Source organism: Lampris incognitus, chromosome 18 (genome assembly GCF_029633865.1).
Source record: "Lampris incognitus isolate fLamInc1 chromosome 18, fLamInc1.hap2, whole genome shotgun sequence".
Lineage (NCBI taxonomy): Eukaryota > Metazoa > Chordata > Actinopteri > Lampriformes > Lampridae > Lampris > Lampris incognitus.
In genome coordinates this window covers 20,168,200-20,193,216 of record NC_079228.1, presented here as the reverse complement: position 1 = coordinate 20,193,216, position 25,017 = coordinate 20,168,200, and the positions used below count along the sequence as shown (strand labels likewise).

General features: G+C 46.0%; 1 protein-coding gene across 1 annotated transcript in view; it reads left to right on the top strand.

The window, feature by feature from the left end:
- The window catches only part of kcnh8 (potassium voltage-gated channel, subfamily H (eag-related), member 8), an 82,529-nt gene that overhangs the window by 5,133 nt on the left and 52,379 nt on the right, over positions 1-25,017 (top strand). The window contains exon 2 of the mRNA XM_056297985.1: positions 14,249-14,482. Coding sequence (XP_056153960.1) covers positions 14,249-14,482 — 234 coding nt within the window. The remainder of the gene's footprint in view (positions 1-14,248; positions 14,483-25,017) is intronic.

The following is a 25,017-nucleotide window of genomic DNA, read 5'->3' as shown; positions in this document are numbered from 1 at the left end:
TATGTAAAGCATCTCTGAGTCTACCGTGTGCACTCCAGCCTGCACTATTCCTCGACGGTGCCATTTTCTGGCTTTCAAGCACACACTACCACCTCTACCAGACAGGTAATTACTGTTACGCTCTCTGATGCTACGACCTGCAACAGCTGCGTGCGGGTTTAGCACAGCGGAACAGTGGTAGTGTTTTCAAGTGTAAGATATGCATATGCGTACAACGATTAGCCAAAACATTATGATCACCTGCCTAATGTTGTGTAGGTTCCCCTCGTGCTGCGAAAACAGATCTGACCAGTGGAGGCATGGACTCCACAAGATCCCTGAAGGTGTCCTCTGGTTCCTGGCACCAAGACGTTACCGGCAGATCCTTTAAGTCTTGTAAATTGCGAGGTGGGGCCTCCATGGATCGAACTTGGTTTTTCAGCACATCCCACAGATGCTTGATCAGACTTGACATCTGGGGGAATTTGGATGCCAAGGCAGCACCTTGAACTCTTTGTCATGTTTCTCGAACCATTCCTGAACAATTTTTTTGTAATGTAGCAGGGAGCCTTATCCTGCTGAAAGAGGCCACTGTCATCAGGGAATACCATTGCCATGAAGTGGTGTACCTGGTCTGTAATGAGATTTAGGTGGTACGTGTCAAAGTAACATCCACATGAATGCTAGGACCCAAGGTTTCCCAGCAGAACATTGCCCAGAGCATCACGCTGCCTCTGCCGGCTTGCCTTCTTCCAATAATGCATCCTGGTGCCATCTCTTCCCAAGGTAAATGACACACACACACACACACCTGGCCATCCGCATGATGTAAAAGAAAACTCAACTCATCAGACCAGACCACCTTCTTCCATTGCTCCATGGTCCAGTTCTCATGCTTACATGCCCATTGTGGGCGCTTTTGGCAGTGGACAGGGGTCCTCATAGGCACTCTGACAAGTCTGCAGCTATGCGGCCCCATACGCAGCAAGCTGCGATGCATTGTGTGTTCTGACACCTGTCTATCATAGCCAGCATTAACTTTTTCAGCAATTTGAGCTACAGTAGCTCTTCTGTGGGATTGGACCAGATGGGCTAGCCTTTGCTCCCCACACACATCAATGAGCCTTGGGTGCCCATGACCCTGTCGCCAGTTCACTGGTTGTCCTTGCTTGGACCACTTTTGGTATATACTGACCACTGCATACTGGCAACACCCCGCAAGACCTGCAGTTTTGGAGATGCTCTCACCCAGACGTATAGCCATCACAATTTGGCCCTTGTCAAAGTGGCTAGGATCCTTATGCTTGCCAATTTTTCCTGCTTCCAACACATCAACTTCAAGAACTGACTGTTCACTTGCTGCCCAATACATCCCACCCCTTGACAGGTGCCATTGTAACAAGATAATCCATATTATTCACTTAACTGTCAGTGGTTTTAATATTTTGGCTGATTGTTGTATATATGCATTTGGATTTAGAGAAAGCATATGGCAGGGTGTCGGGAGAGGAGGTGTGGTATCGAATGAGGAAGTCAGGAGTTGTAGAGAGAAGTATGTAGGAGTGGTGCAGCACTATGAGGGAAGTGTGCCAATGGTGATGTGTGTGGTTGGAATGACAGATGGGTTCAAGGTGGAGGTGGGATTATATCAAGGATCGGCTCTGAGCCCTTTCTTGTTTGCAATGGTGATGGACAGTTTGACGGACGAGATCAGGCAGGAGTCTCCATGGACTATGATGTTTGCAGATGACATTGTGATCTGTAGCGAGAGTAGGATGCGGGTTGAGGAGAGCCTGGAGAGGTGGAGGTATGCACTGGAGAGAAGAGGAATTAAAGTCAGTAGGAGGAAGACGGAATACCTTTCCGTGTATGAGAGGGAGGACAGTGGAATGGTGAGGATGCAAGGAGTTGAGGTGACGAAGGTGTAAATACTTGGGGTCAACTGTCCAAAATAACGGGGAGTGCAGAAGAGAGGTGAAGAAGAGAGTGCAGGCAGTTTGGAGTGGGTGGAGAAGAGTGTCAGGAGTGATTTGCGACAGAAGGGTACCAGCAAGGGTTAAAGGGAAGGTTTACAAGATGGTTGTGAGACCAGCTATGTTATATGGTTTGGAGACAGTAGCACTGACGAAAAGACAGGAGGTGGAGCTGGAGGTGGCAGAGTTGAAGATGCTAAGATTTTTTTGGGAGTGATGAAGAAGGACAGGTTTTACGAATGAGTACAGTAGAGGGAAAGCTCAGGTTGGACAGTTTGGAGACAAAGCAAGAGAGGCAAGATTGAGATGGCTTGGACATGTGTGGAGGAGAGATGCTGGGTATATTGGGAGAAGGATGCTGAATAAGGAGCTAACAGGGAAGAGGAAAAGGGGAAGGTCAAAGAGGAGGTTTATGGATGTGGTGAGAGAGGACATGCAGGTGGCTTGTGTGACAGAGGAAGAGGCAGAGGACAGGAAGAAATGGAAACGGATGATCCGCTGTGGCGACCCCTAATGGCAGCAGCCGAAAGTAATAGTAGTAGTTATGAGAGTGTAAGTAAGAGAATATTTATGTGGGAGAGAGAGAGAGAGAGAAAAGGATGAAAGATAAAGCAAGAGAAAGTGGAATGTGTGAAATACTTTGCTGATTTGTGTCAGAGAACTTTCTGAGTGTGTGTGTGTGTGTGTGTGTATGGGTGTGTGTGTGTGTGTGTGTGTGTGTGTGTTTGTGTGTGTGTGTGTGTGTGTGTGCATGCCTGAATGTGCGTAACTCCGTCTGTCTCTTGCTGTGTGTGTGAGAGAGGATGTGTGCATGCTCCCATATGCTCATCTACTCCTCTCTCTGAACGTAAGGCAACAAAAGCAGTTTCTTCTGAGCCGCTGATCAGCTTTCTTTAAATTCAGCCCCTCTAATTTAAGACGATGAGCCACTTTGGGATCCCAAGTCGTAATTTACCGCTGGCTGGCAAATGATTGCTTAAGAACTCCCCTAGGTATCACAAACAGTAGAGGAAACTGTCACGGGCCTATCCCAGGGTCTCCCCTTACGGTGAGGAAGAAGAGATCATAATGATGATAGTCCCATCCGTTCCACCTCGCCGGCAGCCTCGTGACCCCCAAGACAACTCGGAGCTCATTATCATGTCTGAAGTCCCACTGACCATCTTTTGACACACTTTGTTTTTTTTTGGTTTTTTTTAAAATAAGTTTCATTACAGCAGAAGACAAGTAGCTCATATGCCCAAATTAACTTGGGATATATTATACGGTACCCAGATTCATTTCCACAGTGTGCTGATCAAAACATCCTCTGTTTATGTCCTTGATGAGATGATTATTACTCATTCCTGTAACTCTCCCATGCTTACTTGTGAAAAGGCACGCCTGATATTGTCCCATGCCAGAAAATGATGGCGGTAGAAATAATGAGTGCTGTTATGGGATTGTGAGGAAGTGATCAATCATCATTGACTGTAGTGAAGCAGGGTGAAGAGGGAGGTGTGTGTGTGTGTGTGTGTGTGTGTGTGTGTGTGTGTGTGTGTGTGTGTGTGTGTGTGTGTGTGTGTGTGTGTGTATACGTGTGTGTGTATACGTGTGTGTGTATACGTGTGTGTGTATACGTGTGTGTGTGAGAAAGGCTCTCACTTTCTGGCAGCAGAATGACGGATGGATAGATAGCCAGCTAGCTAGCTAGCTAGATGGATGGAAGGACAGACAGAGAGACAGATAAACAGACAGACAGACAGACAGCCACACAGACAGACAGATAGATAGCTAGATAGCTAGATAGCTAGACAGACAGACAGATAGATAGATAGATAGATAGATAGATAGATAGATAGATAGATAGATAGATAGATAGATAGATAGATAGATAGATAGATAGATAGATAGATAGATAGATAGATAGATAGATAGATAGATAGATAGATAGATAGATAGATAGATAGATAGATAGATAGATAGATAGATGGATAGACAGACAGACAGATAGATCAAATGGTGTCATGCATCATAGTGTACAGATCATGCACAATTTAAATGTATGTGGTGCCGATTGTGAAGTGGCGCACACAAAAAAGTGTTAATTTTTCAGTCCCTTTTTGCCATATTTACAGCAATATTCGTAAATCTTGTCACATTTAATTTTCTTGTAAAAAAATATAAATCTAAATATTAAATGTTGAACTTAAATGTTAAATGTTAAATCTAAACGTTAAATCTAAATGTCAAGTCTATCTAAATGTTAAATCTAAATCTAAATGTTAATCTATATCTCAATATTAAATCTAAATTCAAATCTAATGTTCAGGGCACGTCCCGAGGACACAGGGACGTTAGGGGAAAGTCCTCTTGACATCCCCGTGATGTCCCGGGGATGTTATTGCGTGACGTTCAGGGAACGTCTCGAGGACATTACAGGGACGTTAGGGGAAAGTCCTCTAGACGTTAAGGCACCGTCCCGGGGACGTTATCGCGGGACGTGTTTGTACGTCCCTGTAACGTCCCAAGGACATTACAGGGACGTTAGGGGAAAGTCTATTAGCCGACGTTAATGACACATTGTGAAAACAACGTGAAAATGACGTAATTAAAACCATACACAATGCCTTTTCCCGGACGTTCGAGGACCTTTAGGGGTTGTGCTGGGGACATTCTTTTGTTTGCTGGGTAGTCAGTCAGCTAGCATAGCTAGTTGTTAGCCCGGGAAGCTAACATCAATATATTGCCATAGTACTTTATCGTATGTGGTTAAGAACATCGAACCAACTTGAGCCAGGTGACCAGGATATCGCTTCTTCAGGTGTATTGAACACGGACTGGTTGCCATTATGTGTAATCCTAAATCTTTCAAGGAAAATCAGGCCATATTTTACTCCCCGGCAACTTTGGAGCAGTTTCTTGGTCTTTTCGGATGCCACTCTCTTCTTAGCAACAGCAGCGGTGTAGTCCGGGAATAGTAGAAATCTTTGGCTATTGTAGAGAAGTGGGCCCACTTGTCTTGCGCGTTGCATAGGGCTAATGTCCTCATTGACACCAAAATAGTGCACATGAACAATGAAAGGTTATGACCTCTCTCCAGACTGGGGACACAGCAGTAGGGAGCGGTGTACTCTGTCAGGTTGTGGTCTTTCTTCTAGTTGCAGAACATCTTTGAGCAGGCCAGCAATGATGTCAGTTGGACGTGGTCCCTCAACGCCTTCACGTGGACCGAAAATTCTCAAATTGTTCCCGCGTGACCTCCCCTACAAATGCTCACGCTTATCGGACAGGAAAGCCACCCATCTAATGTGTTTGTAGCTTGCGCTCCAGGGATGTAGTATTAATGGCCCTAATACGCCGTTGTACTCATCCGACCAGTGATTGGCTTCCTTTTCAGTCGCCATGCATTTCGGTCCATATCGATGCAGTTTCGGACCTCAGAGACGTTGCCAAAGTGTCTATTTTAGCGTCCATGGAAACACAAATGTCCTCTTTCAGTGGCATTAGCTCAGATGTTATATCAGCTCGAAGTGATTCGACAGCACTGAGAACAGCATTGTCCGAGGCGGTGGAGTTAACTTGGTCGGTGTCCTAAACACGTGTAGTAGGCATTATGCGTAGTTATAATGTACCTAGTATTCAAAAAGATGTAGTGAAAAAAAACAAAAAACCCCACAACTCACCGTTGTTTTATCGAATTGTTGAACGATTGGCGAGCTCTAAAATCTTTCGTCTACCCACTCATCACGCCGCCAGAAGTCCCTACTCGTTCTACGTTGAAGTTAAAGTTACTCAACAGCCGTCCACAGCGTGCACTCGGAGAGGAGTCGTCCCCTGTGGCCATTCCCTTAAAAAGGGAAAGTCCTTTGTCTGTCATGGCAAATTTGAGGTCCACTTCCAAATGCGAGTGGACCAGTTCTTGTCACCGCGGACATTTCGCCTCGTTAACGGGCCTAATTAGTGAGATTCAAATCCCATAATCACCGTCTCTAATTAGCTGTCCGCAGCAGTTGGCAAATAAGGTTTCACCAGCGCAAGTCTAGACCAGTTTGGCAAATTTTTAGTTCAAATTAGTTGTTTAAATGAGGGGGAAAGGGTATGAGGGGTTGCTGGGTGGTCGGGTTACAAAACAAAGACGTACTACAGATGAAATTCAGAGAGAGAGAAGGAGACTACCAACAAATAGATGGTGAGAAAGATATCACCAGAGATAAAAAGAAAAGAGGGAACGTTGAGGTGGGTAGGTGTGTGTGTGTGTGTGTGTGTGTGTGTGTGTGTGTGTGTGTGTGTGTGTGTGTGTGTGTGTGTGTGTGTGTGTGTGGGTGGGGTGGGGTGGGGTGGGGGGGGGCTCCCAAATTACACGAATGTAATGCTGCTGTTAGTTGAAATCCTGGGGTTGTATGATAAAAGAGCCAGATAAGTGATTAAGGCTGTGGATTGGTCTGATTGGCCCACTTCAATTATTTGGTGTGAGTGCATTGCACCTCTGTGTGTGTTCTTTTGTGTGATTTGTGTCATGTTTGTGCTCGTATGGAGGCAGGAGAACGTGTGTGTGTGTGTGTGTGTGTGTGTGTGTGTGTGTGTGTGTGTGTGTGTGTGTGTGTGTGTGTGTGTGTGTGTGTGTGTGTGTGTGTGTGTGTGCGTGCTCCGGGATGCTCCCCGGTCCTTGGTGCGATCCAATTAATATGACTTAACAGCAAAATATGATCACAAAATTGTTAACGAGCACCAACGATGATTTGCTGTTGTTGCGGATATTATGAGAACGTTGGACTAATTAGATCCGATCCCAGGTCTTGACTATTAGGATACTGTACCTATTCCCAAGACAAACTGTCGAATTTTAACCTTGGTTGCCATGGTGTGTGACAGTGGTTGCTATGGTTACCTCGGAGAGACTTTGTTCAGGAGACAGACACGGCGGAAGAGAGGGACTGCCCGTGTGTCAGCACATGCTCAGAGGAGGGGGGCTGACATGAAACTCTTGCAGGGAGTTGAGGAAGTCTCTCTATAAGCCCTTTTCTTTTTTGACGTCTGTCTTTGCATGTCCTCACCTCGCAGATTTCTCCTCTTCTTTTTTTCTTTCTTTGCCCCTCCCTCTCCAATGCTCATGGACCCCCAACTCCCACAGGTCTGTCTAACTTTGCCATAAAGCTGGACTCCGGGATTTCGGAGCACAGAAATCTGAGCAGTGGAGATGGGAGGACGGGAGTGTGAAAGTATTGCGTTGTTTCAATCACACAACAACCCTTACTGATAACACCAGGAGAGGCGAAATATCACACACGGCCCATTTTTGATTTTCTCTCTTCATCTCTCTCTCTCTCTCCCTTGCCTCGTTCTCCCCGTCTTCATGTCCCTCTACCACCCTCACTTCATCCAGCTTCCCTCCACTTCCATTTGTTCGTCTGAGTATATTTCTCACCTCACCTTTCCTTCCCCTATTCCTTCCCCTTTACCTGTCCTGTCGCCTCATCTCTCGCTCTCTCCCTCCTGCGTCTGAATCCATCTCTCGCTCCCCCTGCTGTGGCAGTCTGTCAGGTGCTCCCTGTTTCTTTCTCATTGTATGTTTCTCCGCTCTCCCTGTTCTCGCTCATCTATCGCAGCAGTTATGGGACTGCGCTAGTGGCATCGAGGTGTCGAGGAGTGGGTGAAAGTGTACATTCTTCTGTGTGTGTGTGTGTGTGTGTGTGTGTGTGTGTGTGTGTGTGTGTGTGTGTGTGTGTGTGTTTGTGTACCTTTCGTGTTATGAAACTTCAAATCTGGGGCAAAGTCTTGTGTGGGTCACACACACACACACACACACACACACACACACACACACACACACACACACACACAAACAACTTATCCATCTCTACCCTCACCTCAAGTTATTTCTTTTTCGTCAGAAAGGGGGTATGTTATGTTGCATTTTGTAGCATCAGATATTTTCAGCTGACCCACCTACATAGAGCACCGAGCTGCTGAGGAATTATGGAGGCCTGAACTCGGGCTGGGGAAAGGTGCAAAACACATCCTCAGCATTAAAAGTTTTGTTGTTGTTGTTTTTTTTGGGGGGGGGGTGAGGCGCAGATTTAGAGAGGGAGAATTAACTTCCCTTTGGGTTCTATTCAAGAGGTTTCATAGTATTACTACACTCGAAAGGCAAAGGAAACAAATTTAGCCTTATTTATTAATAGCCCACACTTGACTGATGCTTGACACATTGTCCACTCGCCAGCAATTATGGAGCACTTCAGCTGGCTCTGATTACATAAGTTGGCTCTCTGTCTGTCTGTCGTTCTGTCAGTCTGTCTCTCGCTCGCTCACTTGCTCTCCTTCAACCTGTCTCACCCCCCCTTTCCTCTTTCTCTCCCCTGGTCCCCGTGGAGCTTCTTCAGCAGCTGTCAGGCAGTAGTATGAGGAGATAGGGGAGATGATCTATGAGCTTCTACACTGGAGCAATTAACCAAAAGAGATCCAGCAGAGAGAGAGAGAGAGAGAGAGAGAGAGAGAGAGAGAGAGAGTGTGAGAGAGAGTGAGAGAGTGAGAGATAGATACAGTGCAGAGAGAGTGAGATTGAGGAAAGGTGGAAATAAAGGGTTAGCAGGAGACAAAAGACAAAGGAGAGAATGGGGGGAAAGAGAGAGGGGAGGAAGAGAGGCTGAGGAAAGGGGAGTAAAAGAGGAGTACAAGACAGATGGGGAGAAATGAAAAGAGGTGTTGCAGGAGAGGAAGTCATTGTGAAGGGGAGGAGAACAGGTTAAGCCAGACAGGCGATGTTCTCTGAGAGGTTGTGGGGGGAAGAAGAGGCGTGTTGGAGTGGGAGAAAGTAGGGGGGAAAAGAGGGATGGAGCGGAAGAATTCCAAGGGGTTGGGAGGAGATGAAGAATAATTAGGAGGAGAGATCCAGAACAGGAGGAGGGATTCGATAGAACAGCTGGGAGAAATGGGGGGGGGGGGGGACAGGAAAGCGATTAAAGGAAAGATGAAGAGAACGATAGAGGGAAGTTGGACTCACTCCTTCCCGGTGCTTCATCCTAAATACGAAATAATGCATGACGAACCCTGCCCCTGACCTTTGACCATCAAAGGAGGTCTTCAAAACAGTCCTCTCTTCATCAGACATAGCAATGGATAGTGTAACTGAATTAGAAATTCAAGCATATTGGTATTAATTTGAAGTAAATCAAACTTTATGACCTAAAAATGATTTTGACCTTTTATGTGACCTTTTTTATGACTTCTCCCCCCCAGAATTAGACCACTAACAGACCACTGCCCCCCCCCCCGTCATGATCAGTTCAGTAAAGTTGCTGACAGACAGACAGACAGACAGACAGACAGACACAGGAAGACAAACAGACACAGACAAACAGACAGACACAGACAGGCAGGCAGACGGACAGACAGACAGGCAGACAGGCAGGCAGGCAGGCAGGCAGGCAGGCAGGCAGACAGACAGACAGCCAGCCAGACAGATAAAGGGCACCAAAAATAATAACCCTCAGGAAGGGGTTAAAAGAGAGGCATGGATCAAAGTGGTTGGTTGAAATATGTGTGGCTGTGAAGAGACAGGAGGACACAGCGAGGGCAGGGGTCAGAGTTGAAGGATGGGGGAGAACCTTGTTCTTTGTCAGTCCTTTGTTGCCTTCTTTCTTCCCTTATGATTATTCAAACTATCCTGCAGCCTCCCTTGACCCAAATCACTCTGATGCTTGGATCCAATTTGCCCCATTACAGGACAGGGAACATCCAGATGAGGTCAGTGTATTCTTGTGATTGTGTGTGTGTGTGTGTGTGTGTGTGTGTGTGTGTGTGTGTGTGTGTGTGTGTGTGTGTGTGTGTGTGTGTGTGTGTGTGTGTGTGTGTGTGTGTGTGTGTGTGTGTGTGTGTGTGTGTGTGTGTGTGCGTGCGTGTGTGTGTACATGTTTAGCTATCCTTGTGTGTGACCAAATGTCCACACAAGGATAGCAAAACCTGACAGCACGTACCTTGTGCAGACCTTTGAGGTCCGCACAAGGAAAAGGGTCTATTTTAGGGTTAGGAGTTGGTTTTAGGGTTATGGTTAGAATTAGTGTTAGGTTAGGGTAAGGGTTAGGGTTAGGCATGTAGTTTGTGTGGTTGCGGTTAGGGTTAAGGGCTAGGAAATGAATGTAGTCAATGAGGGGTCCGCACAAGGATAGTGAAACACGACTGTGTGTGTGTGTGTGTGTGTGTGTGTGTGTGTGTGTGTGTGTGTGTGTGTGTGTGTGTGTGTGTGTGTGAGTGAGTGTACCTGGTTTGCTGAAATTTGATAAACAGTCAAACGTGCTCCACAGACACACATCCATGCACACACACATATAGATTATTACCCAACTGAAAATAGTCCACGGTCAAATTTCCTGGGGTAGTTATTGCCCTGTAAACATTAGCTTTCTGTCAGCGCAGCTCAGCACCTTCCAGGCCTCCGCTTTAAGCTGCCAGTGGACAGACTGCAGGCCTTTGCCTCGGGTCCCTGGGAGACCAGCGGCCCTGTCTGTCTATCTGTCTCTGCTTGGCCCGAGTCTCGAGGGACCCCGCATCTGACAGCTGGTCCCCACACTGTGACCCCCCTCTGACCATCTGTCCGGGCCACACAGTATTGCTGCTGACAACACATTCTTCATAGGTTCCTTCACGTTCGGATTTTTTTTTCTTTCCTGAGAACGAAACTCACGATCAACATTCTGTTTATCTTTTCATTCAGGGTTAATGTAGAAACGATGAGAGGCTCGTTTGGAGGAGGCGAGACAATGAAGAAAAGGTTTAAGCAGCTAACCCCTTAAGTGTTAACCACTGCTGCACCACCCCAAGAATACTATCTGTCCTTTCATCTGTTCAAGCTGTTTAAAGTCGCTCATCCCTCCCTTCAACTTGAACGATTATTACCGGGGAGAGCCGGCCAGCATAATGGCGGGATGGTCGACGGGTGAGGGGGGATTAGGAAAGAGAACACCTCATCCATTCCTCTTGAGAGACACCTACAAGGGTTTGATTCCAAGCCGTTGAATTTCCAGCTCAAGTCTGTGGCAGTCTCCTTTGACAAACGCTGACGTAGAACATGAAATAATTAAACATCAGAGGCTGGTGGGAAAAGGATTTATTGATGCGGAAAATTGATTTTTGTAATGTAAGGTAATTGAAACAAGTTGTTTTGTAAGATGTCTCGAGCAAAGACTCTAGCTCACTTTGCGTGTTGCTTTAGAGCAGGGGTTCTCAAACTTATTACTCAAAGATCCGCATCTGATTTATACGCGGTGAGAGGTGCAGAACGATATGCGACAGCAACTTTTGCTTCTTAGGATGGCGACGAAGGTTCCGCGAAGACCCGCTTTACTCTGCCTCTGATTGGCTCTGACGCTAGCGAAAACTCGCGTACCAGTAGGCTACTCCTTTCTGTCAATTATGGCTGCGCTAGTTTCCTCCGCTCTCTGCTGCCTAGTCCACACTTAAACGTGTATTTTTGAAGATGGGGTTTTTCCTCCTTCGTTCTTAAAAAAAAAATCCCGTCCTCACAAACGCTGTTTAAAAAAAGTCTCCGTATAAACGAAAATACAAAAACATGCTACTCAACACAATGAATGCGCTGTCAAGAACATGCCAAACCAACAGGCGGCGATATAATCCTAACCCTAAAGCCATAGTGGCCAATCAGAAGCCTGAAAATGAAAATAAAAGCCAACGACAAACCAAAACGCCATTTGCCGTTTTCCCTGTCCAACGCCAACACCGAAAACGAAGTTTCTGAAAATCTTCATCCTGGAAGGAGTTTTATAAAAGGTCCGTTTTCATTGACCTAAAACGCAGTTTGTGTGTGGATGAAAGACGAAAACGCGTAGAAAAAGCTACGTTTTCAAAAATACCCGTGTAGGTGTGGACTAGGTATGTGTTTCAATGAGGGCGGGGCTCAGCCCCCCCCCACACACACGGAATGAAGCTAAGACTAGAGAGTGAATCAGGTGAAGTGAATTTACCGTAGCTTGAGTTGATGCCAACTACAATCGTTACGTCTCTGTAAGTGCAATAAAAGCTTCGTATCACCCCCAAAGCAAACTTTAATGCTTGAACTCAGCAGCAACAACACACAAATAGAAAATGTTACACCCCATAACGTACTGTATTAACAACACGGGTTATGATCTGGGTCCGGGTTGACTTGCCGTTTTGTCCGGATGCGGACCGAAGTCTGTTACTTTGAGAACCCCTGCTTTAGAGTCTACTGAATGCATGTGAAAGTGGCCTTGTGCGTGTGCACATCATTTGTGTGTGTATTGCTTATTGCGCATATTTGTAGGCGTGCACATGTGTGTGTGTGTGTGAGAGAGAGTTTACACGCTTGTGTAATCAAAAGTGCATATATGCCTGTAGATAAATATGGGTGAGTAAGCCTGTGTGGTTTAGCGTGTGTAAGAGTTTGTGTGTGTGCGTTTGTGTATGTGTGTACATGTTTTTGTATGTGTGTGAATGTATTTTGTGTGCATGGACTGCTATAACTTGATAAGTCACACCTGCTTCTCCGACAGCAAGTTACACAATATTGTTTGGTCTTATCGAGAGAGAGACACACACACACACACACACAGTCGTGTCTCACTATCCTTGTGCGGACCCCTCATTGACTACATTCATTTCGTAGCCCTTAACCCTAACCTTACCCACGCAAACTCCATGCCCAACCCTAACCCTTACCCTAGCCTTAACCTAACCCTAATTCTAACCGTAACCCTAAAATAGACCCTTTTCCTTGTGCGGACCTCTGAAAGGTCTGCACAAGGTACGTGCTGTCAGGTTTTGCTATCCTGTGGGGACATTTGGTCTGCACAAGGATAGCTAAACGTGTACACACACACACACACACACACACACACACACACACACACACACACACACACACACACGAGCATACACAAAAACACACAAATAACATTCCATACATAACAATAACACACTGGCATTGTCCTGTGAGCATCACTGTCAGCACGGCTCAGCACTATCTTCCTCTATTCTGTAAACGACAGCTTTATGCGAAAGGTATGGGGCTCTTGTGTGTGTGTGTGTGTGTGTGTGTGTGTGTGTGTGTGTGTGTGTGTGTGTGTGTGTGTGTGTGTGCCTGTGTGTGCATGCCTGTGGGTGTGTGCTTTAATGGATGGATTCAGGTCTGCTGGTCCACTTCAACAATGCACTCATTTAGAAGTAGACACAAATAGGCCAATTAACTGTGATAAGGCTTCAGTGCAAATGTGATCCTTTTTTCACTGCTTTCACTCTCTGTCTCCACCCCCCCTTTCTCTCTCTACCTTTCCCTAACTATGATGCTGAACTGTGAGTTTGGAATCTGCTTCTCTTTTTGATACAGAAAGAGAGGAATGATTGCTTCCGTTTTTACCATCTGAAGCATTTTAAATTGGGTGGATGTTAGAGACGCACGCTTGTGGCTCAGAATCAGAGCCAGAACCAGTTTTATTGGCCAAGGGAGCCCCTGCAGACAAGGAATTTCACTTGGTTTGTCCGTCACATAGGTCACATTAGACATAACACAATATGAAAATGTAACCACAATATTTATACCAATGAGTGATAGACTAAAAAAACAAAGTCAACATTTGGGAAAGATGCACTAGGACTGGTAGCTATAGATGACAGAAATACAAAATGTAAACCGAAAAAATAATTACAGATCTAGAGAATATTGCTTTGATCTGTGAATTTTTCTGAAAGCCTTTCACACAAATTCAATTGAAATATATAGATACCTGTATGTGGTGTTCATCAGCATGGCCAGCATGGAGTTAAGTACAGAATTAACTATGATTGACCAGGTAACAGATTAACTCCACAGATAATTGATGGATTATAGGTATAGAGGAAATTAATGTGCAACTCTCCCCATTTCTAAAAATGCACTCAGCCTCTGAATGCTCCAGTGGATCCGCTTAGTAGACGACACCGTGTTTGTACTTGTCTCTTCTCTGATGTAAGCATGTTTAACTCTAATTAGGGCAGTGCTGATAAAGAGCTTGCATGATGAGTCACCTCTCTCTAGATAAATAAGGACATTTTAAAAAAAAAGTAACCTTCCTTGGTGATTAAAATGGATTGGATTTCCACAAAGGGTTGCGCCGTGAAAAAGATGTGCCATAAGGAAAAATTGATCACTCTCTCTACTTCATTCTACATATTCTTTCCTTCAACTGTATTTTGATTATTTCACCTTATCTGGCCTCTGACTTATCCTCTCTATAACCTGGCTTAGTTGTTCTTTTCATGTCACCATCTCATTTCTTATTTGTCTCCTCCTCCTTCTGCAGACAGCAACTTCATCCTGGCCAACGCCCAGGTATCCCAAGGTTTCCCCATTGTCTACTGCTCCGATGGCTTCTGTGAGCTCACAGGCTTCTCACGGGCCGAGGTCATGCAGAAGAGCTGCGCCTGTAAGTTTCTGTATGGGCCCGAGACCAGCGACAGCGTCATCCTCAGCGTGGACAACGCCCTGGAGGAGCGCAAGGAGTTCAAGGACGAGATCATGTTCTACAAGAAGATGGGTAAGAGCGTTGCATCCACCATCTCGTGTCTCAGTTTCACTCCTTTTGTTTCCTTGCAAAGCCTTGCTGTTATCCTTTCATTTAATTACGTTCACATCTCACCTTTCCTATTAGTCCATCACGTATCATTGCATCTTGTAACATTGCCTTGACAAAGAAGCTGTTGTTTTCCTATGATTACTACTTAACAGTAAATTGGCTGGAGACTTGGAAAGTACGCAAATACAGAGAGCCATTACGGAGTGCACAGCCACTGTTCAGGAGTGATTGCTAAGTAGAGCACTTCCTGTATATTTCTTTAAATGGATGGCAATTTCTGAAGAGGTTCTATTCAAACTGGCCTAGAATTTAGTAATGGTATAATGGATGGAAGGATGGATGGGGCTATTCAGTGGCCTTCTCTCATTAAAAGGCCATCAGTCAGAAACAGTCCCCAATCATTATTTAATACCAAGACATATTAAAGTTTCATGGCTCTCAGCTCAGTAGCTCTTTAACCTTGTCTCCTTGAGCTACACTGAGTCCAGATTTCACTGTCCATGGCTGGGTATTGTTATGGGTGAGACTAGTGAACCCAGTAGCCGGAAACAGACAAGGGACAAGTCAGGTAGGGAAGAGGGATTTATTGAGGTAGGTAAGCCAGGCAGGTGGACAAGAGGTGATGGTGTAGAGGTGGAGGCAGATAGTAGAGCTGGTCACGGTGGGCTGGCAGATGAAGAAGTGAGTGCGGCTGGACTTCACTGAGCTTGGGATTGGCAAGGCAGCCAGGACAGGCAAGCAGGAAGGCAGACAGGCAGACAGGTGAAATCGAAAGTGGCAAAACTATGTACAAGGAAAGTGTGATGAGTATTCAAGGCAACAACATGGACATTTTACTCTGAAAGATTTCAGAGTGACCAAGTGCATGAAACTAACTGGGTAGCACCAACAACAATCTAATGGGGAGTGCTAGAGGAGCCGTTTCTTATGCTGCAAGGGTTGATGGGCTTTGATGGAAAACAGGTGTGCGGCTGAGCAAGCGAAGTAATTTAGGTCAAAAGGAAGGGGGAGAGAAAGAGGAAGACTGGCTGTAAGCTAGGTGGAAGTAGAGGGCATGACAGTACCCCCCCATGGGTGCCACCTGACGCACATCTGGGGCTGGTTGGGTGTCCCCGATGAAAATCTTGGATGAGAGATTGGTCCAAGATCTGGTGGCATGGGATCCAACTGTGCTCCTCAGGTCCGTAACCCTTCCAGCGGACCAGGTACTGTAAACCACTACCATGGCGGCACATGGCGAGCAGTCGCTGAACCATGTAGGCAGGGTTGTCGCTGATCATCCTGGGTGGAAAAGGAATAGGTGCTGGGGGAGAGAGATTTAAGTTGTGACACATGGAAGGTGAGGTGAACCTGAAGGGAGGCAGGGAGTTTTAGATGGACTGCACAGGGATTGATGATGGAATCGACTTGAGTGGGACCAATGTAATAGGGGGGCCATTTACTTGGATTCCACCTTGAGTGGGAGGACCTTAGAGAGGAGCCGTACAATTTGGCTGGGCGTGTAACTGGGTTTGGTGTCAGTTTACTTTGCAGTGGCATGGAATAGGGCAGTTCGAGCCTACTTCCAGGTCCTGCGGCAGCGGCGTATGTGAGCCTGGGCTGATGGAACTGCTATGTCACCCTCCTGTGCAGGGAATAAGGGAGGCTGGTACCTGAGAGAGCAGAGGAAGTGGGACATACGTACCTGAGGAAGCATTGTGCAGGGAGTTGGGAATATATACAACCCAGGGCAGCTGGGAGCACCAGGTGGATTGGCTGGTAGAGGTAATGAACCAGAGCACAACCCAACTCCTGATTTGCCTGCACTACTTGGTTGTTGTTTTGGGGATGGTATCCCGAAGAGAGGCTGGTGGTGGCTCCCAGGACAGGGCAGAATGCCTTCCAAACTTCAGAAGTGAATTGCGGACCCCTGTCAGACACAATTTCACAGGGTAGGCCATGCTGGCAGAAGTTGTGGCCCACCAAGAGGTTCACTGTCTCCCTAGCAGAGGGATGTTTGCGTAGAGCAGAAAGTGACCAGCTTTGGAAAAGGGATCTATGATGGTAAGTACGATCATTTTACCTTCGGACAGAGGGAGACCGGTGACGAAGTCCAAGGCAATGTTGGACCAAGGATGACTGGAGATTGACAGAGAGCGGAGAAGGCCGGAGCAGGGTTTCGTAGTCTACTGATTCCGAGCACAAACAGACCAGGCAGAGATGAAGGACTGGGTGTCAGCGTCCATGATAGGCCACCAGAACCATTGACATAGGAAAGCGAGCATCCGATTTATACCAGGGTGGCAGGTGAGATGTGTAGAATAAGCCCACTGAAGAACCTGGGAACCAACAGTCGGGGACAAACGGGCAATTGGGGGGATCATTACCTGGGTCGAGTTGTTGACCTTGGGCTTGTTTTGACAAGGAATCGACTTCTCATGTGATGATGGTGACGAAGCAGGTGGGCGACAGGATGGGATCCGGATTGGAACCTCCGCGATGAACAGGGGTGACAGTGTTGGGCTTGGTGTTACGGGAGCCTGGATGGTAGGTGAGAGTAAAATTGAATCTGCCAAAAAACAGAGCCCCCCTTGCTTGATGAGAATGAAGCTGTTTAGCCAACTGAATGTAGGAGAGGTTTTTGTGAGCTATCCACATGACGAAAGGTTGATCAGCGCCCTTAAACCAGTGGCACCATTCTCTCAGGGCCAGTTTCACAGCGAGGAGCTGCTGGTTGCCGATTTCATAGTTCCTCTCTACAGGACAGAGCCTGCGAGAATAAAATGCACAAAGGTGGAGTTTATTGTTGACAGAAGAGCATTGCGAGAGGACTGCACCTACCCTGTGTCTGAGGCATCCACCTCCACCACGAACTGACTGACTCGATTGTGTTGGACGAGGACTGGAACTGAGACAACATGGTGCTTTAGCTTGTTAAAAGCTGTTTCAGCCTCCAGTGTCTAGTGGAAGAGAGTGATAGTAGATGTGAGGGCAGTGAGCGGGGCGGCGAGGCAGCTGTAGTTGTGAGGGAACCTCCTATAAAAGTTTGCAAACCCCAAGAAATGCTGCAACTGCTTTAAGTTGGAGGGTACTGGCCACTCTAAAATGGCGGCAACCTTGGCAGGGTCCATTTGTACCAAATCTTGTTCGAGCATGTACCACATAGGGTCGAGTCCTTACCACAGTGGCCTGAGTTTGAATCTGGCCCGGGGCCTTTGCTGCATGTCATCCCTTCCTTTCCTGTCTCTCTGTTGACTACCTCTATCAAATAAAGGTGGAAAATGCAAAAAAAAAAATTCAAAAAGAAAAACACCTTGAAGCGCTTCGTCATTCCACCCGCTCTCAACAGCTAGCGTCCGAACAAAACTAAAGGGCAAGTTCTGCAACGCAGTGGGAGCCTTGGCAGCAACACTTGGCTGCGTCCATGCCACAGATGGGGTGGTTTAACACTTTCCTCATATATTGGGTGAAGTCTGCATAGGAGGTGCAGATGGCAGACTGTCTTTCCCACACCATGGAAGCCCAGGTGAGAGCAACTCCTTTCAGGGCCTAGGTAAGCGATGCGGGAACAGTTCGAGCCATATATGTGTGGTGTTGCTGCTCAAAAACAAGGGAATATTGTACCAGGAATGCCTGACAGGAACCCAGACCTCCATCATAACACCCCAGTGTGGGGACAAATGGTTAATGGATGGCAGGCATAGGGCTCCTAGCTGCTGGAGGGGCCAGGGGAGTGAGTTGGTTACTGACGCAATGGAGGTCTGCTTCCAGGTCCTTAAGGCTACCCATGACCTTTTTTTTTAAAGCCAGGTCACGTTGGCCAATTACCACACCATGAATAATGACTTGGAAGAGAGCCTCTGTCTGTTGGGTTCATATCTGTGGCCAAGTCGTACTGTTATGGGTGAGACTAGTGAACCCAGTAGCCACACACAGACAAGGGACAAGGTACATAGGGGAGAGGGTTTTTATTGAGGTAGGAAGGCCAGGCAGGTGGACGACAGGTGATGGTATAGAGGTGGAGGCAAATAGTAGAGCTGGCTACACCGGGCTGGCGGATAAAGGAGTGAGTGTGGCTGGACTACACTGAGCTCGGGATTGGCAAGGGAGCAGGCAAGCATGGACAGGTGAGGCAGCCAGGCGAGCAGGAAGGCAGACAGGCAGGTAAACCTGAGAGTGGCAAAACTATGCACAAGGAAAGTGTGATGAGTATTCAAGGCAACAATACGGAAATATTACTCTGAAAGACTGTAGCGCGGCCAAGCGCATGAAACTAATGGGGTAGCTCAAACAACGATCTGGCGAGGAGTGGTAGAACAGCCGGGTTTCTCATGCTGCGGGGTTGATGAGCTTTGATGGAAAGCAGGTGTGTGGCTGAGCTGACGAGGCAATGTAGGTCAAGAGGGAGAGAGAGAAAGAGAGGGAGACTGGCTTGAAGCTAGATGGAAGTGGAGGGCATGACAGGTATGATTTCAATTTTATCTCTATTGATCAGCCAGCTCAAAAACGGAATCAGAATCATGTTTATTGGCCATGTAGGTTTGCACTACATGGAATATGACTCCGGTTTCATGGCTCTCTTAGTGTACTTAACATAGAATAACAACACTACAACACAACAATCTTCAGATATATACACAAGGATTGACTTATGCAGGTGAAATAAGAGGTGATAAAGTGCAATGGTGCAGAGAATATATCAGAGATGCTGAGATAGATGTTAGCAGGTTACTTACATACATGCCTGAGGTAGATGGACATGACAGAGCGTACCAGTATACGTACAATGTACAGTATATACAAAATGGTTGGATTTATTTGATGGTGTTAAGCATTCATTTGAATGACAGCCCGCCACCCCTGCTTTTATATCTGGTTGTTTTGGGGTACAGTGCTCTGTAGTGCCTACCAGAGGGAGGAGTTGGAACAGGTTGTGACCAGGGTGTGATGGATCTGCAGTGATGTTGCCTGCCTGTTTCCTGAGTCTCGAGGTATATAAGTCCTGAATGGAGGGCAGGTTAGCACCAGTGATTTTCTCTGCAGACTTAACTGTCGATTGTAGTCTGTCCCTGTCCTGTTTGGTGGCTGAACCAAACCAGACAGTGATGGATGCGCAGAGGACAGAATAGATTATTGCAGTGCAAGTGTATGTAAATAATGGATGTCTTATGTACATTGACATGCATTGCATCTAGCCATCATTCTGAGTCTAGAAAAATTAATTTTCACATTAACTTCGCTATTTCTCTCTAGAATTGCCAGGATTTATTCAGACACAGTCCATTATAAAAACGCAGAAGAAATGAATCACAGGTCATATTACAGTTGCTTTCACATTAATATAATATTCTATTATAATGGTGTGCAAATAAATATAAACAAAAATGGAAACAAGGATTTTTTTTTTAATGTTGCCCCACCTTAGTGAAGGAATGGGGGGAAAATAAATGTGTTTTGCATTGTCTTGCAAGACAGTTTTCTTCCAGGAAATGCCTTTGCATTTCTGGATCTATCAGAAAATAGTGTCCAAAACCATATAGTACTAGAAAACATGATCATTAGTTGATGAAAATATGCAGGTGTTATTATTTGTTGCAAAACAATACTAATTTCAGTTTTCCCAATTACTCTCGCTACTGCCATTAATGGGATGTTTTCGCTGATGCTGCTGCTGCCTGCCACAGCCATGGCGGCAGTGTTTATTTCAATTAACCATTTGCCAGTCCATCATTTGCAGGGTTGTTCATAAAAAAATGGCCCTTACAGACTGGATATTTAGCAAAATAATGGTCCACACTGCTGATGGTCCACACAATGATGATGCTGATTTTTGGGAGAGCTTTGCCATCGCTTGAAAACTAGACACGCCGTGCCATTCACAGGATTCCCAACTTTGTTCAGCAAACTCAAATGAGATTTTCGATCATATGAATGTGCTCGCGTGCACATTCGATGTTCTGCTGCTTAAATGGCCTTAACACTAATTTGACCCATAGCTCATGGATATTACTGTGAATGATACGTAAAATGTTCTCTCCTCTCTGCCCCCCACCTTTCTCCATCTCACTCCTCTTGTTCTTTTTTCCTTTGTGTTAATGCTGGTGTCCTTTCTTCCTCCATCATCTCTATTTTTTTCCTCTTCATTAGGCCTATTCTTTCTGTCCTCTTTTTCTCTTTGCGTCTCTCCTTTCTCTTCAGTAAGTACTTCGTCGTAGCTAACTATGGCCACAGGGCTTATCTCAAAATTTCCAGACTGTCAGTCTGAAACTTTAATGACCACACTAGATGAATAGCTATGCCAACATAATCTTAGATGATAAAAGGTGGAGGCACTTATAAATATCTAACCTGCATTAATTACTTAAGTGTCTTTTGCCACCTTTGATTCTTCACATATGCTCTCTTTGGTATCGCATGACAAACAAAACAGGCAGTGCATAGCGTTTTTTTCCGAAACCGTCAATGGTGTTGAGTGCTCGACTAATGAGGAGCGGAATATCAACACGGATACAGGAAAAAAGATTTTAATGCATAGCAGTACAGGCCTGTTTTGTGCTGATGAGTGTGAGATGGACGAAACAGGCCTGTACTGCTATGCATTCAAATCTTTTATCCTGTATCTGTGTTGATATATATTTTCTTTTTTTTAAATCTAAAACTTTGTTAAAAGAAACATTCAGCGGTAGGGATGGTGTTCAACAAATGAGCAATATATATATCAACGCGGATAAAAACGCTATCTCTGCTCCTTACCCTGTTGAGCAGATATGAGACCACCATGGACCCAGTGAATTTCGGATATCCGTGTTGATATTCCGCTCCTCATTAGTTGAGCACTTGTACAACCATTGACGGTTTCGAAAAAAAACGCTATATATATGTATATATATATATATATATATATATATATATATATATATATATATATATATATATATATATATATATACGTATATGTTTCTATACTGAAAAGGGCTATGATACTATGACCCAGTCTCATCTCACTATGTGGAAATAAAAGCTATATATCAATCTGATATTCTGTCTAACTGTGTTTAAGTCTTGGCATGGCCACCCTGGGGTTGTCCAACCTTGGGGGTCATCCCAGGTCATCCTCTGTGTGGAGTTTGCATGTTCTCCCCGTGTCTGCGGTGGGTTTTCTGCGGGTGCTCTGGTTTCCCCCCACCATCAAAAAGACATGCATGTTAGAGTTAATACTCCTGTCTGTGCCCCTGACCGAGGTAATGGGAAAAGAGCTGGAGTTGGTCCCCAGGTGCTGCACGACGGCTGCTCACTGCTCCTAGCTACACAGCTGGGATGGGTTAAATGCAGGTGTAATTTCCCTACGGGGATTAATAAAGTATCTCAAAATCAGAAAAAGTTGTCTGTTGTTCATTTCTTGCATTTTGTCGTTCCCACTAATCAATTCAGAGCAAAATCTGGGTGAGATTACATGTTTGTTCCCCCCCCCCCCTTTTTCTCCCCAATTATACTTGGCCAATTACCCGACTCTTCCGAGCCGTCCGGGTTGCTGCTCCCCCCCCTCTGCCAATCCGGGGAGGGCTGCAGACTACCACATACCTCCTCCGATACATGTGGCGTCGCTAGCCGCTTCTTTCCACCTGACAGTGAGGAGTTTCACCAGGGGGCCGTAGTGCGTGGGAGGATTGTGCTATTCCCCCCAGTTCCCCCTACCCCCTGAACAGGCGCCCCGACCAACCAGAGGAGGTGCTAATGCAGCGACCAGGTAAACATACCCACATCCGGCTTCCCACCCGCAGACACGGCCAATTGTGTCTGTAGAGATGCCCGACCAAGCCGGAGGTAACACGGGGATTCGACCCGCTGATCCCCGTGTTGGTAGGCAATGGGAGATTACATGGTTAACATGGAGAAACGGCCGGTTTGTCTACGGGTTGTCTGGTGAATATGTCTGCACATGCGTATGTGTGCCCTTTCCAGCGGCGCAGTTCTGCAGGTGCTGGATATCGTCTCTATTACGAATGAAAAGGGAGATGTGGTCAAACCAATTCACTTGAATGAGTCCCACACAGTAGAAACCCTCCATTGAAGATAGTCTGCAAACAAGGAAATCCAGAATCACACTCGTTCTTCGCTCAGAAATCCCTGAGCATTAAATGACGAGAGCATTGAAGACCTTGATACCTCATCCTGCGTTTCCGACACACGTCTACCCCAGCCTATAGCCATCTAAACTCTCCATGTAGACCTGTGAGAAGCTGGGATGTCTTCTATTATAGCACCGCCATCACCAGCCCTCTACCCTCTATCGTCTTTAGTGGTGTCCTTGACTGCTGTCCCTGGAAACCAATCCTGGAACTGAACACTGACTTGATGTTTCTTTATTTTAGGCCAAGCTCAAAGTAAAACACTACTAACTGCCTCATTTGTTTGTTATGGCCCCGGAAATGACTCACCTGAGACAATGACTCAGATTTACACAACACTTACGCTCTATGTACGTTTTGCAAGAGAACACAGTAAGCACCACACGTTATTGTCTCCTCCATGTTCCCTCCATAACTTTCAAAGTAACTGCAAACATGGCAAAGGCAGTGTGCAGGTTGTGTCAGATATTGTTTTTAAGCATTTTTTGTCAGATTTATATTCAGCACCTGTGCAAGGTAATAGTGACACAAATGGCAGTGTTATAGTCAGTTGTTTCTCCTCCAATCGATCGTTCTATAACACAGATTCGGAGTTTTGATGGATAACTGATTCACGAGAGCTACTTTGAAAGGCTGTTTTCCCTCTGCAGACGGGAGACATTTTAAAGGGAATGCATTTAGCCTTTCTGTCATCCCTTGCAGCTAGTTGCAGCCCAGGTGTACCGGGATATGAAACATGACTCGCTGAGCCTGAGTTTGGCCAGTTTCTAAAGAAGGTGCAGATGCTCACAATGAGCTCGATGGGCCACCACCTACCAACACCCTGTGCAGGGGAGATTAAACTTTTCTATGCTCCTCTCTCCTATTTTCTCTTTCTTCTCTGTTTTTCTTCTCTTTCCTCTCTAACCCTCTCCCCCCATTTTTCCCTCTTTCGCTGGTGCTTTCTATCTCATGTTTACCCCCCCCCTTTCCCCCTTTTTTCCATCCCTGTCTGCAAGGCATTTTACTCTGCCTTCTATTTTCTCCCAATTTGTCTCCCTCTCGCTTTTCTGTCCATCCAGATAATACAGTCAGTATGTCTACCTCCCTCTGTCCGTCTCCCTCTCCCTAGCTTTCCTTTCTACCCCCCCCCCTTCTCTGTAACAGTAGGGTCTTCAGCGGTGACAGACTTTGCCTGTGAGAGGAGGGAGAGCTAGGTGTTCACAGTCAGGGGCACATTTGATGGAGCTGCCCTGTTCTGCAGCCACACAAACATGCATGCTCACGTACAAGCAAACACCGAGGCACACACAAGAGCAGACACTCAAACGTACATATATAAACTTAGCACAAAAAGTAAGGAAATTTGTGTTTGGTAGATTATTTCATTGTTGTAACAATGCTTCTTGACAATAAATCTTATATCAGGCACCTGATTGTCAGCACCTGGGGTACCAGAAGCTCAAAACAAGAGTCAATAGCAACAGCAAAATAAGCTGTTTGGCATTGGCAGAGAAAATTTGGCAAATTTTTCATAGGCGCAACCCACATACTCAGCTCTGCTGCTCATCCCAGAAATGCATGTTCCTTACAAATGTGGCCCCATTTAAAAGGGAAATAAACAGGCTTTCCAATGGTATAAGATTTATTGCCAAGAAGCATTGTTACAACAAAGAAATAATCTACCAAACACAAATTTCCTTACTTTTTGTGCTAAGTATATATGCAGAGATATATTTTTATACACACACACACATTCATACGTGCACACATACACTCACAAGCACACACACATACACTCAAACACACACACACAAACACACACACGTCTGTTTATGTGACTTGGGGACATTACATACACTTACATTCATTCATTCCCTAGCTCTTACCTCCTTTTTCTTGTATGGATTTTTTTCTCCCTTTTTCTCCGCCAATGGTATCCAGCCAATTACCCCACTCTTCCGAGCCTTCCCGGTCACTGCTCCACCCTCTCTGCCGATCCAGGGAGGGCTGCAGACTACCACATGCCTCCTCCGATACATGTGGAGTTTCCAGCCACTTTTTTTCACCTGATAGTGAGGAGTTTCACCAGGGGGACATAGCATGTGGGAGGATCATGCTATTCCTCCCAGTTCCCCCTCCCCCCTGAACAGGCTCCACGACTGACCAGAGGAGGCGCTAGTACAGCGACCAGGACACATACCCACATCCGGCTTCCCACACTCAGACAACCAATTGTGTCTGTAGGGATGCCCGACCAAGCCCGAGGTAACACGGGGATTCGAACCAGCGATCCCTGTGTTGCTAGAAAACAGAATAGACTGCTACACTACCCGGACGCCCTCCTAGCTCTTACCTCTAACCTAGCCCTTAACCATCAGAACTGCATGCCTAACCTTAACCCTTACC